Below are 18,980 nucleotides of genomic sequence, written 5' to 3' on the forward strand. Positions count from 1 at the left end.
AGTACAAGGAAATACGAGAGAAACATTCATATGTAATTTTGCATGTTATAATCAGAGATAAAAAGGTGCTACAGACCCTCATATAGGAAGTAACAGTGGCACTTGAGGTAAGAAATCTCACTGCCTTTTACTGATGCATTTAAGATTTGGAACTGGGAATGAGTAATCTTTGGCTATAAGGAGTACATAGAAATGTTTTTGTTGCCTAGGCCTTAAGAGTAGATTGGAAGTAGAACCTATGTTTGTTTTTCATTCACTGATTCGAGATAAGTAGTAAATTCCCTTTGAGCACACTGGTGTGTATCCATTACCCTGATGGTGTAGTGCTAGGCTTTCCCTATACCGGCTGGTAAATAGTAGACATTACATTGGGCATTTTTAAAAGTGGATTGAACTCTATCCAGCACATTATGACTTGAGTTGGTGGTGGTTTGCCATTGACTATAGGTATCTCTTTTGTTTTGGTTTAAGAACTTATTCCAGCAAAAGGACTGTAAACATGGATTATCTGTCACATATAAGGGATGCACTTGTACAGCCCTTGATCTCCCAAGGGGTAGAAGGAGTACAGGATGTTATTGCTCTTATGGACACATACTACTTGATGAAAGAAGACTTTGAGAATATCATGGAAATTAGCAGCTGGGGAGGCAAACCTAGTCTCTTCTCCAAGTTGGATCCCAAGGTAAATTGTGTAACCCACTCGTTTTCCATCACTTTGTGATTGGTGATTACCAAGCTTGTACTAGGACTATTTCAGAGATGTTGTAGGTACTTTAAAAAGGTTTAATTGTTTTCTTCTTAAATGTCTTTTGCTTCTTATGGCCTATGCTTTCCAAAGATACTATTTGCGTGCACTATTAAGAATGGACTTCTGGATTTGACCTTGTAGTTTGTAGTTTTGTCATTGCTTTATGCTGAGTGGAAAAGTAAAACATGAAATCTCAGAGGCAAATCTAAATATATTCCTTATGGGGGGGGGGTGTAGATAAACCTGGGAAAGTAAATAAGACGGTGGTAATACATTATGAAAAGAAGGAAGTGTTTATGGACTGAGGATTTTTATACTTTTTCTCAGTCTGCCTAATGTATGAATTTAGTATTTATCATAGTTGGACAATCTGTTATGTAATAATGTATCCCCTGTTTTTTTTTTTTTTTTTTTTGTATAATGAGCATGAAAAAACCAAAGTGACATAACATGAATTTGTAATATCCAGTACCTTGCACACTTGTGCCAGTTTCTTGGTGCTGTTGTTGTAAAAGACCTATTTATTCCGTGTGGCTTGCCTTCTCCAGAATTTTGATCTGACTTTATGGTTATGAGTTAATTCTCACAAGAGATCTCCATTGTTTGAATTCAAGGAGTAATTCTACAGTCATGTTTAGAAGCTTCAAGTTAAGACTTCAAGTTACCTAGTATTTTGAAGTAACCACTGTCATGGTAATTTATGTATTTTGTGGTAATTAAAGACCAACTTTAACTTGTACTTTATTGTAAGTCTTTTTTGATTTGATTCACTGCTTCTCACTTTGTAGAATTGTGGAATGCACTGAATAGGCAAAAATGATGAGTTACAGTTTTTTCTTTTCTCTGCCTAATGTTCCCAAATACTGGTTCTTATTTTTTTGAGTCATAGGCTCTATTAAGAATGTCATGAAAAATATGGGACTTCTTTATAGAAAAATGAATATACATATACTTACATGAACTTGCATAAATATTTTGCAGAATACTTCAGGGGTCTTGCAGAGTCTTGCAAAACTATTTGAAAGGTTGTTTGGCACTTAGATCATTAACCAACTCCCTCTGTTCCTTTCCTATAGGTGAAAGCAGCGTTCACAAGAACCTACAATAAGGAAGTCCACCTGACTCCATATTCACTCCAGGCAGTGAAGACACCCAGACACAGCACAGGCGCATCACTGGATTCTGAATACAGTGAAGAGTTAAATGAAGATGACTCTCAAGCTGATGAGAAAGACCAAGATTCTATGGAAACTGATGCAATGATCAAGGTAACATTTTAAGCTTCAGACAGCAAATGCCATGATAGTCCCTTAGTAGTTTATCTTTTCTTGTGTATAACTTGCCTTCTGAAATTATTCAGGGCCTATTTAAGTTTTTGTATTCATTACACTGAGTGAGGGTGGAGAAGGTGTAGATTTTATTCTTGTAAACAGTCAGCTATTTATAATAGTGTAAGAGCCAGATAGCAAGAAAATAGGCCATCATATTGATCTGATCATCATATGCCCTGTTAGAAAAAATACCATTTTTTATTTGGCCATTGGTGTGTGCTTTACCCTAGAGACAGATTTTTACAGCTTAATCAAGAAAAACATTTTCAATGAAACCATCTCTCCCTTCTGTTTTTTTTGTGTTTTGCAGTAGCCATTGAACTGCCTATAGAATTTTCCTCAGAATAAAACATCCTTGTGCTAGAAAAGATTAAAATCATTTATGGCATCAGCCCACTGTTTACCATTGGCTAAGACAAAGGAATGTAGTCTGTGTTCTTTTTTGTCCTTAGTGTGTGTCATTCTTGTCCCTCGTTTCTGGTTTGTTTATGCAGGGGTACGAAGGTGGCCTTCTCCGGTGTAGTTCTCTAGTCTTGTGTAGACATAAGAGGTTGTCTCCCTCTCTCCCCTTCTCAAACTGAACGTGTTTAGATCTCTAATCTGAAACCGAAAGAAAAGGAAATTCTTCATTAAAACGTGATCCTATTTGTATTGCCTGCTCATTTTGTCTTTCCTAAATATACCTTGTGCCAAATCCAAGAAATTGCATGCCTGGGTAACATATCTTAGTCCTAGATTCGAAATAGCTTTTCAGTAGTTGAGGGCTTCAGCTAGCCATTTCTTGGAAGTAAGCTCGTCAGGGGTAGCAGTAATGGAAGATGTTTACACTCTTTCTTCTTACTAAGTTGCAGGTAAAGATTTGCTTTATTGTAGAAATTAACGTATTTCATTTCCTCATGAATACAGCTATTAACTATTTTGTGCATTCTTCCCTCCCAACAGAAAAAGACAAAATCTTCAAAGCCTTCAAAATCAGAAAAAGATAAGGAGTCCAGAAAAGGAAAAGGAAAAAGTTCAAAGAAATGAAACTGTTTTTCACTACTGACAGCCACTTTTTACTCACCCTGTTGACCAGTCTAGCTTGTCTAGAGAATGCCTTGTTTTTTTCCCCAAAGGAACCATATTTTAGCATAATGGGGCAACTTGGTGGTCCCATTACAAATAAATGGTGGTACTGCTAGAAGGATGTAACCAGTAGGCTAACATACACCTCTTATAGAGGTTGATAGGACTGCTTGGGCCCTCCACTGTCCCCTGTCAACTATATGTGGGCTTTGGAGTCAGATTTTAGTTAACAATAATATGCCTGGAAACATTGGTACTAAGGCAACTTTTGTAGGCTTAAGAATTTATCCTAATGGCCTTTATAGGACCAATGCTGATTTTTTTTTAAAAAAGGTAGTTACTATTATGTGGTGAAATTTTGTAAATAAATCGTAATACAAAACAGTCACCACCTAGAACTGGGTATTCTTTGTACATTGTCAAATATCTTACAGAATATAAATGAGAAATAAAAATGTTCCACCTGATACATGTACAAATTCTTAAGAATGTCATTGTGTACAGTAAAATAGTATGTTGGTATATTACTTTATTAGTTTGCAGATCATTGGGTAAGAAGCTAACTATATTTCTCACTAACCAGCTATGTGAACTAGAACTTTGGCAATTACTTCCCAACTTGATTACCTCTTTAAGTGCCAGCCATCTCTCTGTTTGTGAATAGCATGTCATGGGGAGGCCTCTTTGGTATTACTGGAAGATATGGGGGGCTGCAAAAGGATTGCCACATTTTTATCCTTCTAGAGTCTCATCAGGTTCAAACCAGTAGGGTCTAAGTTAATCTCACTCTGGCTTGGGACAAAATGAACCCTGATTTTTGTTTACTTTGTCTCTGGGAGATCTGGTTCTGCCCTATGACAGACTCCACAGACTGGACTAGAGTTTTAGATTGTACCTGTAACTGTATTTGTTGAGGAGCTCTGAGGCTGTGGAACTAGCCTGGAATTTAGTTGTCTAAATTTTGTCATTTAAAAAATTTTGTCAGTAAATGCTCAGAGGTATGTGCTAAGAGAATTATAAAATTAGGATACTATTTCCTCCCTTTAAGTAATTGACAGTCTGTTTGGGAGGTGAAACAAAGTTCTTGAGACATTTAAAGTGTATTTAAAAATGTTTTTCATGCAGACTAAATTCATTATGGGAATAAAACATTGCCTTAAGCCTTGCTCCTCTCTTTGTTAAAGCCCAGCTTGAAATTTGCACTTCAGTGAAGCTATCCTTGATTGACGACTGCCTCACCTTACCTGTGGGGTGAGCATGGCTTTCTTACGCATATTCTTCCATTTCTAGTGCTTTTTGTCTGCCTACTTGTTCTTTCCTCCCCAGGAAAGGGAGTATATTCTTCTTGCAGCCAGAAAAATGAATAGTGTCCTTCTCTTGTTTATTATGATTTTGTTATTCTAAGTGCTCTATGATTGGCATAATCAGTGTATAGGATTACTTTTTTTTTTAGAATTAGAGATGGTAAATACGCTCTTTAAAATATGAGATGGCAACATGGATCTGCTGGAGCTACTTGATGCCACACATCTTTGCAGCAAACTGCATGCTTCTTTTGAGATCCATTGAGGCTTGGCCATTTTGGAAGCTATAACAAACTACTGTGCTTTATCCTTCGTCCTGTTAAGTTTTGGCAGTCCATTATTCGGCCTCTTGAAGTTATTATAACAAGGAACAGTGATTTATGTACGAGGAGTAGTGTCTTCCTGAATAAGTTCTGGTGTAATTATGCTTATTAGTGAATGTTTAAGGCTCATAACTCCCCAAATATAGTGTGCTTTACTCTCACAGATCCCAGGTGCCTATGGCTCTTATTCTTCTAACTTTACAACATCCTTCCAGTGATAATGGGAAAACAAGGGGATGATAGTGGGTTTAATGATAATAACTTGTATCACTTAGTAAAACATCGGCTTTACTTGGCCCATTCTCTGGCCAGCCTTTGTGGGAGCAAGAACAGATCAAAACGTTGGAGGCATCATGCATGTGGATACTTGGATGCACTAAAACATCACTGACCCCCCCTATGGGGTCTACCATAGGCTCATAGGTGCCACTGGGTACCTTTGTAATGCTCAGGATGCTGGCGCCTATACTGTAAAATCCTATCATCTGAGACAAAGTGAGGCTACATGACTCATTTCTGCCAGCTGCTTAGACTTTGGTGACATTAGCCTTGGGTGGCAAGGAAGGATATACTGTTGTGGGAAAAATACGGGGTGTGTGTGATAACGGGGAAGATTTTGAATATATCTTCAGGAGAAGTCCAGTGATTTAATTTTGTGAAAGGAATTCTACAGTATGTGGTATAATGATTCAGGAGATAAAAGCTTATGGTTTATAGTTTGATTCTTTTAAATTGGTGTTTTTATTGTAAGACTGATTCTGCTAAATAGGCTTAAGCTTAGTTCCAACTTTTAACTGTTAATATCTGTGCTGCCCACACTTCATGATGTTCTGCAAAGCTGTCTTCCTTTCTCCCTTTAATCCAGGAAAACATTACAAATATCTAGTCAACAATTTTATTTTAAAGGAAATATTTCAAAATATAAAAGTTATCAAAAAGTTGAATATTTACAGTTATGTCATAGGTTACTATTAACAGTGCAGAGCATAGAATATGTAAGACTTTGAAGAGGAACTATGATAAACATCAAGGTTATATGTCACTGTTTTGCCACTGTACAATGGCAATTGTACAATGTCTGTGACCCGGAGAGTCTTTCTTTTTTCTGTATCCAGCAACCACACAGCCTCCTGTAGAAAAATGCTATCTTTTCAGGAACATTATATCTAGAAAAGATAAGAAACCCCACATGTCTTTAGAAGCATTTCAGGTAACTGTGGTATGTAGTAATAAAGCTATACCAAAGAAGTTTTTGCTCATTTCTGGAATGTGGAGCAAGATGACCATATTCAAGTTAGAAGCCTCTGGTCTATAATCCGTATTGAGTTTAAATCTTGGCCTTGACTAAAAATTGTACATGCAAGCTGTCGAACTGTTATTACAAAGTGAGGGTGCTAATAAAAGCCACTTTACTCAGAAGAGTGGGGAAATGCAAGGAAAGTGCTCAGCAATCTGTGAAGATTTTCCTGAAATGAAATAGTTGTTAATGGTTCCTCGTCTAAAAGGAGTCCATGAAGTTGCTGTTTCAACCAATATTTATTGTATAAGACATTTATAGTGACTTTTTCAAAAGATGGTGCATAATCATAACTTACTAAAGCATATCTGCAAGTATTTATGAACCATGGTCTAAGGCTCTGCTTTAATCCATGGATAGTGTCTGGAGAGAGTCTATGTAGTATTATTAAAAACATAAGCAACATCCTACTTTGGCAGAATTGCAGATTATCTTTTTGCAGATAATAGTTACAAACCTGGGACAGACTATTCAAAGGCACTGGAGAGCAACCAACCAAAAGCTGGTAGAAATTGGAAAGATGCCAACTCTTGAAAGAAGAGAAGGCTACTGGGTAAAATTCATCTTTATATGCCTTTGCACCTGAGGTTAAGTCCATGAGACAACCGTAAAGTCATTGTCTTACTAGCTTGTAGAGTTGAGTTCAGAGAACAGAGTTTGGGCCTGCCAGAACTACTGAAATGTGAGGGAGAATATCCTGAAAAGAGTATTGCCCCCTAAATCTGCTTATAAACTCCATGTAAACCCTTGAACTTCACAGGCTCGGAAGAGACTCTTTAATGCTGGACTGAAAGCATAAAAACTGAGGGCTGCTTGTAGGATCTGAGGGCGTCGGTACTCTGAAGGTAAAGGATGGAATCCCACCAACAAACAGGCTGGACAAAGACACTGAGCCTTACATGAGATTGCAGCTCCAACCAACTGCAGCCTTGTGAGACCCTGAACAGAAGACTCTGCTAAGCCATGTCTATCCTACTGATAAGCATGTCTCTTCCCACAGACATAGTGAATGTACAGCTACATATGGAACAAGTCGTCTGAAAGAAACTGATTCCTGCACATCAGGTGAATAAGAAAAAACCCACATTAAACTGGGTAGGAGAGGGTGAGAAAATCTTGACATTAAATTCCATCCCCAGCATGATGACACACAACCAGGAGGCAACTAACAACTCCCAGCTTTTCCCTGAGGAGTGAAGGGTTTGGACCCACATTTGGTGCCCTCACTTTTAAGACTTCCACACTAGAGATGGGCCTCCAAAACCTCTAGCTTTAATAGGCAATGAGACTTGTATCCACGAGACCTATAAGGACATAGCAAACAAGAAAACAGTCCAAAATAAGATCACATGGACCCACTGTGGCTAATCCCCCATGGCCCAGCACAGAGGCAGCAGAATGAAATGCACCCAGTCTCTCTGTGCAAAAGGCCTGCTATCTTAAAAGCTTTGGCCTGAGGGACAGGCTTCTAATTTAACACATACTTACGGGCCAACTGCAACACTCTCAGAGGCTAGCATCTAGGTTCCGAGTGACATTCCCCACTGTGGGATACTGACAGGTCTTGGCATACCCTCAACTACTGGGAGCCACTAAAAACAAAGATGGTAGAGCCAGGGCAGTGTTGAATAATTAGGCTCTTTTCCTACATGAGGCCACTCCTTCAAGACTGGGAGAGGTGGCTCTTTTAGCTAATGCATAGCAACCAAAACAGAGTCAATGAAAATGAAGACACAGTAATATGTTCCAAACAAAAAAAGAGATAAACCCTCACAAAAAGATCTTAACAAAATGGAGATTTTGCTTGATCTCCATTAAGTGATTTATGTGATAGTTTACAATAATGGTCATAAAAATAATTCATGAACAAAGTGAAAAAAGTACCAAACAAATCACAGACTTGAAGACTACAGTTTCTGAACTGGAAAATACAATAGAAAGGTTCAATGACAGACTAAATGAACAGAAAGGATCAGTGAACTTGAGGATAGGTCAATGAAACTCATCTAATCACAGCAAAAAGATAAAAGAATGAAAGTGATTATAGCTTAGCTTAAGGGATTTATGTGATAACATGAAGCCAACCAATATTGATAATCTAAGGGTCCTAAAAGAGAAGAGAAAGAGGGTGAAAATTTCCCTAACTTGGAGAAAGAAATAGACATTCAGTTCTAGGAAACTCAGAGTTTCAAACAAGATGAACCCAAAGAGACACCAAGACACATAATTAAATTGCCAAAAGCTAAAGGAGAGAAACAACTTGTTACACAAAAGGGAACCCATAATACCATCAGCAATTTTTTTAGTAGAACCTTTGCAGACTAGGAGACAGTGGCATGATATATTCAAACTGCTGAAAGAAAAACAATGCAACAAAGAATACTCTACCTGGCAATACTGTCCTTCAGAACTGAAAGACCGTTTTTTTCTTTTTAATATACTTTATTGTCAAATTGGCATACATACAACACCCAGTGCTCATCCCAACAAGTGCCCTTCAGTGCCCATCACCCACTTTCCTCTTTCCCCCACCCCCCATCAACCCTCAGTTTGTTCTATTTAAGAGTGAGAGACCATTTTCCAGACAAGGAGAAACTAAAGGAGTTCATCACCACTAGACCAGCCTTATAAGAAATGTTAATAAAGGGGCTTCTTTAAACTGAAAGTGCTGATTTTTTAAAAAGTTTATTCATTTATTGTGTGTGTGTGTGTGTGTGTGTGTGTGAGAGAGAGAGAGAGAGAGAGAGAGAGAGAGAAAGAGAAAGAATCCTAAACAGGCTTCACGCTATCAGTGCAGAGCTTGGTGTGAGTCTTGAACCCATGAACTATGAGATCAGGACCTGAGCTGAAATCAAGTTGGACACTTAACCACCTGAACCACCCAGGCACCCCTGAAAGTGCTGATTAATAAGAGGAAAGCATATAAAAGTGTAAATATGAATGCTTAAAGGTTAATATATAAATTCAGAATAATCTTATGTTGTAATATGGTGGTGGGTTAATCGCTTACTAAAGTAGTAAAAATAACTATAATGACAATAATGGACATCCAACTTGCAAAGATGTAAACTATGACATTAAAAATAGAATGGGGGGTGGGGAGAGTAAAAATGTAGAGCCTTAGAATGTGTTTGAACTTGTTATAAAATAGACCGGTTTTATGTAAGCCTCATGGTATCCACAAAGAAATGTCTATAGTACATACACAAAAAAAGAATCTAAGCATACCACTATAGAAAACAAATCACAAAGAGAAGAAGGAACAAAAAAGTTATAAAACAGCCAGAAAACAATAAAAATGTCAGTACGTCCATATCTATCAATACATTAAATGTAAATCGACTAAATTCTCTGATCAAAAGAGTGGCTGACTGGATTAAATAAGTAATATCCATTTGTCTTGCTGCTAACAAGAGACTTACTCAGTTTTAAGGACAGAAGCAGACCGAAAGTGAAGGAATGGAAGAAGATATTCCAGGCTAATGGAAACCAAAAGAAAACTGGAATAACTTTACTTAGATAATAAAAGACTATAATAAGAAACAAAGAAGGTCATTATATAATGATAAAAATGTCAACCCAAAAGTGGATATAACATTTGTAGGTATGGACTTAACATAGGAACAGGGGCAGCTGGGTGGCTCACTTAAGCATCTGACTCTTGATTTTGGCCTGGGTTGTGATCTCAGTTTGTGAGTTTGAGTCCTGTGTTGGGCTCTGTGCTGACAACACGGAGTCTGCTTGGGATTCTGTCTCCCTTTCTCTCTGCCCCTCCCCTGCTCAGTCTGTCTCAAAAATAAATGATATTCATTTATTCATTAAAAAAAAAAAAAAAGAATAGGGGTGCCTGGTTGGCTTAGTCGGTTAAGCAACTGATACCTTTTATTGGCTCAGGTCATGATCTCACAGTACATGCTATCAACACAGAGCCTGCTTGGGATTGTCTCTATTCCTGCCTTATGTGCGCGTGCGCGCTCTCTCTCTCTCTCTCAAAATAAACATTAAAGAAGTAAAAAAAAATAAAGATCTAAAGCAAAATTCACAGATCAAAGAGAGAGTTAGCAATATAGTAAGAGTAGGGGACTTCATCCCCTAACTAGATCATCCAGACAGAAAATCAGTAAGTAAACATTGCACTTACCAGACCTTTACAGAATATTCCCTCCAAGAAGAATAGACATTCTTCTTTTTTTTAATGTTTATTTTTGAGAGAGACACAACATGGGTGAGGAGCAGAGAGGGTGAGAAGCAGAGAGACAGGGGATCCAAAGCAGGCTCTGCACTGACAGCAGAGAGCCCGATGTGGGGCTCAAACTCATGAACCGTGAGATCATGACCTGAGCTGAAGTCAGACACTCAACTGACTGAGCTACCCAGGCACCCCAGAATAGACATTTTTAAGCACATATGAAACATTCTCCAGGAATGATCGATCATAGGTTAGGCCACAAAAACAAGTCAATAAATTTAAAAAGACTGACATCATATCAAGCGTTTTTTCTAACCACAACAGTATGGAACTGGAAGTCATTTATAAGAAAAAAAAAGGAAAATTAAAAAATATGTGGAGATTCAACAACATGCTATGGAACAACCAAGTGGGTCATGGAAGAAATCAAAAGAAAAAAAAAATACCCGGAGACAAATGAAAATGGAAAGATAATATACCAAAACTTACGGGGTGCAGCAAAAACAGTTCTAAGAGGGAAGCTGATAGCAATAAATGCCTATGTCAAGAACAAGAAAGATCCCAAGTTAAACAACCTAACTTTATACCTTGGGGAACTAGAAAAGAACAAGCTAAGTCCAAAGCTGAGATAGGGACTAAAAAGAGTAAAAAAGAGCAGGGGCGCCTGGGTGGCGCAGTCGGTTAAGCATCCGACTTCAGCCAGGTCATTATCTCGCAGTCCGGGAGTTCGAGCCCCGCGTCAGGCTCTGGGCTGATGGCTCAGAGCCTGGAGCCAGTTTCCGATTCTGTGTCTCCCTCTCTCTCTGCCCCTTGCCCGTTCATGCGCTGTCTCTCTCTGTCCCAAAAATAAATAAACGTTGAAAAAAAAAAAGAGCAATAAAACTAAGCTGGTTAAAGGAAATAGACAAACCTTTAGCTAGACTCACCAAGAGAAAAAGAGAGGACTCAAATAGAGGAGATATTACAACTGATAAATATAAAAGATCATAAAAGAATACTGTGAACTATTATACACCAACAAATGAAACAAACTAGAAAAGAAATAGATATAATCCTAGAAACATAGAATCTTTCTTACAAGACTGAATCATGAAGAAACAAAATCTGAACAGACCAATTACTAGTAAGGAGATTGAATCTGTAATCAAAAAACCTCCTAGCAAACAAAAGTCCAAGGCCAGATGGCTTCACTGGTGAATTCTATCTAACATTTAAAGCACTCATACCAGTCATTGTCAAGCTCTTCCAAAAAATCAAAGAGGGAACATTTCTGAACTCATTTTATGTGGCCAGCATTACTCAGATATCAAAACCAGACAAGGATACCACAATAAAGGCAATTACAGGCCAATATGCCTGATGAACATAGAATACAAAAACCATAAGCAATCTATTAGCAAACTGGCCTCAATAATATGTTAAAAGGTTCATACACCATGATCAGGAGGGATTTTATTCCAGGGATACATGGAGATAGTTCATCTACAAACTAATCAGTGTGATAACACCACATTAAGAAAATCAAGAATAAAAATCATATGATCATCTCAGTAGATACAGAGAAAGCATTTTGACAATATTCAACCTCCATTGATGATAAAAGTTTATACCAAGTGGTTATAGAGGAAATATACCTCAACATAATATAGGACAAGCCAACAGCTATCATCATCCTTGGTGGTTACAAACTTACAAAGATTTTTCCTCTAAGATCAGGAAGAAAATAAGGATGCATATTCTTGTCACTTTTATTAAACATAGTACTAGAAGTCCTAGACAGAGCAATTAGGCAAGAAAAAGAAATACAAGGCAGCCAAATTGGAAAGCAAACCAAAGTGTTACTATTTGTAGAAGATGTGATACTATATATAGAAAACCCTAATGACCACTAAGGTGTTAGAGCTAATAAACGAGTTCAGTGAAGTTGCAGGATACAAAACCAATATACAAAAATCAGTTGCATTTCTATCCACTAATGATGAACTATCAGAGATTAAGAAAACAATCCATTTACAATTGCATAAAAAAGAATGAAATACTTATGAATAAATATAACCAAGGAAGTGAGATACCTGTACACTGAATACTGTAAGACACTGATGAAAGAAATCAAGGACACATAAGTAGATACTGTGCTCACAGATTGTAAGAATTAAAATTGTTAAAGTTTCCATACTACCCAAAACAATCTACAGATTCAATGCAATGTCTATCAGTCTCCAATATTTTTCACAGAAATAGAACAAATAATCCTAACATTTGTATGGAACCACAAAAGACCCTGAGTAGCCAAAGCAATCTTGAGAAAGAAGAACACAGCTGGAGGCACCATAATTCCTTAAACTATATTACACAGTTATAATAAGCAAAACAGTATGGTATTGGCATAAAAACAGTTACATTGGTCAGTTAATTTAGGACAAAGGAGTAAAGAATATATAATGGGGAAAGGAGTGGCTCTTTAATAAATGGCGGTGAGAAAACTGGATTACTTGCTCACACCATATACAAAAATCAACTCAAACTGGATTAAAAATTTGAACATAAGACCTGAAAGCATAAAACTTCTAGAAGGAAATATAGGGGGTAAGCTCCTTGACATGAGTCTTGGTAATGATTTTTTGGATTTGACCCTAAAAATAAGGCAGGAAGGCAGGAAAGCAGATATAAACAGGTGAGACTACACTGAACTAAAAAACCTGTATACAGCAAAGGAAACCAACAAAATGAAAAGGCAACATGGAAATTTGCAAATCATACATCTGATAAGGGGTTAATATAAAGAACTCCTACTATTCAATTGGGGAAAAATCCAATTAAAAATGGTCAAAGGATCTGAATAGAAAATTTTCCAAACAAGATACAACAAATGGTCAATAGGTATGTTAAAGGATGCTGCTACACATCACTGATCATCAGGGAAATACAAACCAAAACCACAATGATACATCACCTCACACCTGTCAGAATGGCTATTATAAAATGCCAAGAAATCACAGGTGTTGGCAAGGACGTGGAGAGAAAGGAGCCATTGTGCACTGTTGGTGGGAAGGTAAACCAGTGCAGCAACTGTGGAAAACAATATAGAGGTTCCTCAAAAAATTAAAAACAGAACTACCATATGGTCCAGCTATTCCACTGCTGGGTATTTATCTGAACAGATCACTATCTTGAAAAGATATCTACACCCCTGTGTTCATTTCAGCATTATTTACAATGGCCAAGATATGGAAACAACCTAAGTGTCCATCTATATTGGATAAAGGAAATGACACTGGAGAAAGAAAGTCATGTGTGTATGCACACACACAGAAATGTTATTCAGCCATAAAAGAAAATATTGCCATTCACAACAACATGGGTGCCAAGTGAAATTAGAGAAAGACAAATCCTGTATGGTCTCACTTATATGTATAAAAACACTGAACTCCTACATAACAGAGAACAGTTTGTTGGTTGCCAGATGCCTGGGGTGGGGAGTGGGTGGAATAGATGAAAGTGGTCAAAAGGTACAAGCCTCCAGTTATAAATAAGTGCTGCGGATGTAATGTATAGCATGGTAACTAGAGTTAACTATGTTGGATATTTGGAAGTTACTGTGTGGTGATGGATGTTAACTTACTATGGCAATCATTTCTGTATATATAACCATTATGTTGTACACCTAAAACAAGTAATGTCAGTTATTTCTCAAAAAACTTGTGACATAATTATGTTGTTTTAAGATGCTAAATTTGTGATAATATGCAGCAACAGAAAATGAAACAAATCTTAATCATAATTTGAGCATGCTTTAAAAACAGAATTTGACAAGCTGACTCTAAAATTTTATAGAGAGATGGAAAGGATTAAGAGTAGTCAAGGGGCGCCTGGGTAGCTCGGTTAAGCAAGGCTTGTGAGTTCAAGCCCTGAGTTGGGCTCCAAATTGGGTGTGAAACCTACTTAAAAGAAAAAAAAAAAAAGATCACTGGGGATAAAACTGGCAGGAACCAGCAGACAGAAAGGAGCATGTGACTTCTCCCTCCTCTGTCTTCCCTTCTCCTCTACTGCCTTCTAAAGACAGTCTAACCAGGATTCACTGGCAAAGAAGTAGTGTAATTTTCAAAGTTTCTGTCCCATGCAAGTATATAATTTTGAGTTTGAATTTGACACATGATAGTATAACAAAAAGCACATGGTTGATGAGAGATCACAGGAATGTGCTAAAACATGATTCTCAACTTTTTCCATGATTGCAGCCTTTTGGGAGTCTTGTGAAAATACAGATGCCACATTCCAGCTCCCAGGGTATCTGATTTAGTCTGATTAGCTTGGGCATCTGCACATTAACTAGTATTTCAGGTGATTCTAGTTTAGATGCACTTTGAGAAGGAATTGACGTTTCAGAGGAACTTCAAGACTGGATGGTGGCATGAGTATCACTCAGTGTAGACCCCTTTGGATCACATGAATGGAGGGAAGATAAAGCAGGAAGGGGAACCCCTCTGGAAAGCACAGGGTCCTGAGACACAGAGACAACCCGGGCTACTCCAAGGAACAAATCAAAGCACATCTGGTGGAGGGTCCAAAATATTCCTATGAGTAGGGTAATAAAATAACCAAAGTCACAACAACAGAGAGCAAGTAACAATCCCCGAAAAAACACTTCTTGAAGGTCCAGGCCCTGGACAGTGTATGACCCTCCTTTAATATAGCAGTGCTGGTAGGTGCAGAGCATACAGCAAGCTTTTAAAATGCATAAGGGACAGAAAACTAGCCAAAATGGTGAGACGGAAAGAAATTCCTCAAAAGAAATTCCAAGAAGTAGCAACAGCTAACAAATTGACCGAAACCGATTTAAGCAATATAATGGAACAAGAATTTAGAATAGTAGTCATAAAATTGATCGCTGGACTTGAAAAAAGCATAGAGGACAGCAGAGAATATTGCTACAGAGATCAAGAGACTAAAAAATAGTCATGATGAATTAAAAAATGGTATAAATGAGGTGCAAAATAAAATGGAGGTGGCTACAGCATGGATTGAAGAGGCAGAAGAGAGAATAGGTGAAATAGAAGATAAAATTATGGAAGAAAGAAGCTGAGAAAAAGATTAAAAAATCCAGGAGTATGAGGGGAGAAGTAGAGAACTGAGTGATGCAATCAAACGGAACAATATTCGTATTATAGGAATTCCAGAAGAAGAAGAAGAGAGAGAAAGGGACTGAAGGTGGACTTTAACAAATCATAGCTGAAAACTTCCCTGATCTGGGGAAGGAAACAGGCATTGAAATCCAAGAGGCACAGAGAACTCCCTTCAGATGTAATTTGAATCGATCTTCTGCATGACATATCATAGTGAAACTGGCAATATACAAGGATAAAGAGAGAATTCTGAAAGCAGCTAGGGATAAACAGGCCTTAACATACAAAAGTAGACACATAAGCGTAGTAGCAGACCTATCTACTGAAACTTGGCAGGCCAGAAAGGAATGGCAAGAAATCTTCAATGTGATAAACAGGAAAAACATGCAGCTGAGAATCCTTTATCCAGCAAATCTGTCATTCAGAATAGAAGGAGAGATAAAGGTTTTCCCAAACAAAAACTGAAGGAATTCATCACCATTAAACCAGCCCTACAAGAGATCCTAAGGGGGACTCTGTGAGTGAAATGTTGCAAGGACCACAAAGTACCAGAGGCACCACTACAAGGATGAAACCTATAGACATCATAATGACTCTAAACCTGTATCTTTCAATAGTAACACTGAATGTCAATGGACTAAATGCTCCAACCAAATGACATAGGGTATCAGAATGGATAAAAAAACAAGACCCATCTATTTGCTGTCTACAAGAGACTCATTTGAGATCTGAGGACACCTTCAGATTGAAACTGAGGGGATGGAGAACTGTCATGCTACTGGAAGTCAAAAGAAAGCTGGAATAGCCATACTTCCATCAGACAAACTAGACTTTAAATTAAAGGCTGTAACAAGAGATGAAGAAGGGCATTATATAATAATTACAGGGTCTATCCATCAGGAAGAGCTAACAATTATAAATGTCTATGCGCCGAATACCGGAGCCCCCAAATATGTAAAACAATCACAAACATAAGCAACCTATTGATAAGAATGTGGTAATTGCAGGAGACTTTAATACTCCACTTACAGCAATGGAAACATCATCTAGACACAGGGTCAATAAAGAAACAAGGGCCCTGAATGATACATTGGATCAGATGGACTTGACAGATATATTTAGAACTCTGCATCCCAAAGCAACAGAATATACTTTCTTCTCGAGTGCACACGGAACATTCTCCAAGACAGATCACATAGTGGGTCACAAAACAGCCCTTCATAAGTATGAAAGAATTGAGATCATACCATGCACACTTTCAGACCACAATGCGATGAAACTTGAAATCAACCACAGGAAAAAGTCTGGAAAACCTCCAAAAGCATGGAGGTTAAAGAACATGCTAGTAAAGAATGAGTGGGTCAACCAGGAAGTTAGAGAAGAAGTTAAAAAATATATGGAAACAAATGAAAATGAAAATACAACAATCCAAACGCTTTGGGATGCAGGGAGGGCAGTCCTGAGAGGAAAATACACTGCAATCCAGGCCTATCTCAAGAAACAAGGAAATCCCAAATACAAAATCTAACAGCACACCTAAAGGAAACAGAACAGCAAAGGCACCCCAAACCCAGCAGAAGAGAAATAATAAAGATCAGAGCAGAAATAAACAATATAGAACCAAAAAAAAAAAAAAAAACGGTAGGGCAGATCAATGAAACCAAGAGTTGTTTTTTTTTGAAAAAATAAAATTGATAAACCTGTAGCCAAGCTTCTCAAAAAGAAAAGGGAGAGGACCCGGGGCGTCTGGGTGGCTCACTTTGTTGGGTGTCTGACTTTGGCTCAGGTCATGATCTCACGTTAGTGGGTTCGAGCCCTTCGTCAGGCTCTGTGCTGAGAGCTTGGAGCCTGGTGCCTGCTTCGGATTCTGTGCCTCCCTCTCTCTTTGTGCCCCTCCCCCGCTCTCTCAAAAATAAATAAACATTAAAAAAAAAAAGGGAGAGGACCCAAATAGATAAAATCATGAATGAAAATGGAATTATTACAACCAATCCCTCAGAAATACAAACAATTATCAGGGAATACTGTAAAAAATTATATGCCAACAAACTGGACAACCTGAAAGAAATGGCCAAATTCCTAAGTACCCACACACTTCCAAAACTCTCAGGAAGAAATAGAAGTTTGAACAGACCCATCACCAGTGAAGAAATTGAATCAGTTATCAAAAATCTCCCAACAAATAAGAGTCCAGGACCAGATGGCTTCCCTGGGGAATTGTACCAGACATTTAAAGCAGAGATAATACCTATCCTTCTCAAGCTGTTCCAAAAAATAGAAAGGGAAGGAAAACTTCCAGACTCATTCTATGAAGCCAGCATCACTTTCATTCCCAAACCAGATAGAGACCCAGCAAAAAAGACAACTACAGGCCAATATCCCTGATGAATATGGATGCAAAATTTTTCAACAAGATACTAGCAAATCAAATTCAACAGCATATAAAAAAAATTATTCACCATGATCAAGTGGGATTCATTCCTGGGCTGCAGGGCTGGTTCGACATTCGCAAATCCATCAATGTGATACATCATATTAATGAAAGAAAATATAAGAACCATATGATCCTGTCAATTGATGCAGAAAAAGCATTCGACAAAATTCAGCATCCTTTCTTAATAAAGACCCTCGAGAAAGTTGAGATAGAAGGAACATATTTAAACATCATGAAAGCCATTCATGAAAAGCCCACAGCTAATACCGTCCTCAATGGAGAAAAACTGAGAGCTTTTCCCCTGAGATCAGGAACACCACAGGGATGTCCACTCTCACCACTGTTGTTTAACATAGTGTTGGAAGTGCTAGCATCAGCAATCAGACAACAAAAGGAAATCAAAGGCATCCAAATTGGCAAAGATGAAGTCAAGCTTTCACTTTTTGCAGATGACATGATATTATAATGGAAAACCCGACAGACTCCACCAAAAGTCTGCTAGAATTGATGCATGAATTCAGCAAAGTTGCAGGATACAAAATCAATGTACAGAAATCAGTTGCATTCTCATACACTAACAATGAAGCAACAGAAAGACAAATAAAGAAACTGATCCCATTCACAATTGCACCAAGAAGCATAAAATACCTAGGAATAAACCTAACCAAAGATGTAAAGGATCTGTATGCTGAAAACTATAGAAAGTTATGAAGCAAATTGAAGAAGATATAAAGAAATGGAAAAACATTCTGTGCTCATGGATTGGAAGAATAAATATTGTTAAAATGTCAATACTACTCAAAGCAATCTACACATTCAATGCAATCCCAGTCAAAATTGCACCAGCATTCTTCTTGAAGCTAGAATAAGCAATCCTAAAATTTGTATGGAACCACAAAAGACCCCGAGTAGCCAAAGTAATATTGAAGAAGAAAACCAAAGTGGAGGCATCACAATCCCTGATTTTAGGCTCTACAACAAAGCTGTAATCATGAAGACAGCATGGTATTGGCACAAAAACAGACACATAGACCAATGGCATAGAATAGAGACTCCAGAATTGGACCCACAAATGTATGGCCAACTAATCTTTGACAAAGCAGGAAAGAATATCTGATGGAAAAAAGACAGTCTCTTTAACAAATGGTGCTGGGAGAACTGGA

The 18,980-nt window shown here is 37.8% G+C and overlaps 2 protein-coding genes across 7 annotated transcripts in view; one reads left to right on the top strand and one right to left on the bottom strand.

The window, feature by feature from the left end:
• The window catches only part of RFC1 (replication factor C subunit 1), an 86,986-nt gene extending 83,372 nt beyond the window's left edge, over positions 1–3,614 (top strand). The window contains exons 23-25 of the mRNA XM_047855456.1: positions 472–685; positions 1,828–2,019; positions 3,025–3,614. Of these exons, the coding sequence (XP_047711412.1) occupies positions 472–685; positions 1,828–2,019; positions 3,025–3,108 (490 nt within the window). The 3' untranslated portion in view covers positions 3,109–3,614. The remainder of the gene's footprint in view (positions 1–471; positions 686–1,827; positions 2,020–3,024) is intronic.
• WDR19 (WD repeat domain 19) overlaps positions 2,262–18,980 on the bottom strand; it is a 113,667-nt gene continuing 96,948 nt past the window's right edge. For 5 of the 6 annotated variants that reach the window (XM_047855452.1, XM_047855450.1, XM_047855453.1 and 2 more), the window contains one exon: positions 2,262–2,682. The gene's annotated coding sequence lies outside the window, so the exon portion shown is untranslated. Of the gene's footprint in view, positions 2,683–5,811; positions 5,941–18,980 lie in introns of those variants that run through there. The other variant, XM_047855451.1, reaches the window with a different exon arrangement.

This window comes from Prionailurus viverrinus, chromosome B1 (genome assembly GCF_022837055.1).
Source record: "Prionailurus viverrinus isolate Anna chromosome B1, UM_Priviv_1.0, whole genome shotgun sequence".
Classification (NCBI taxonomy): Eukaryota; Metazoa; Chordata; class Mammalia; order Carnivora; family Felidae; genus Prionailurus; species Prionailurus viverrinus.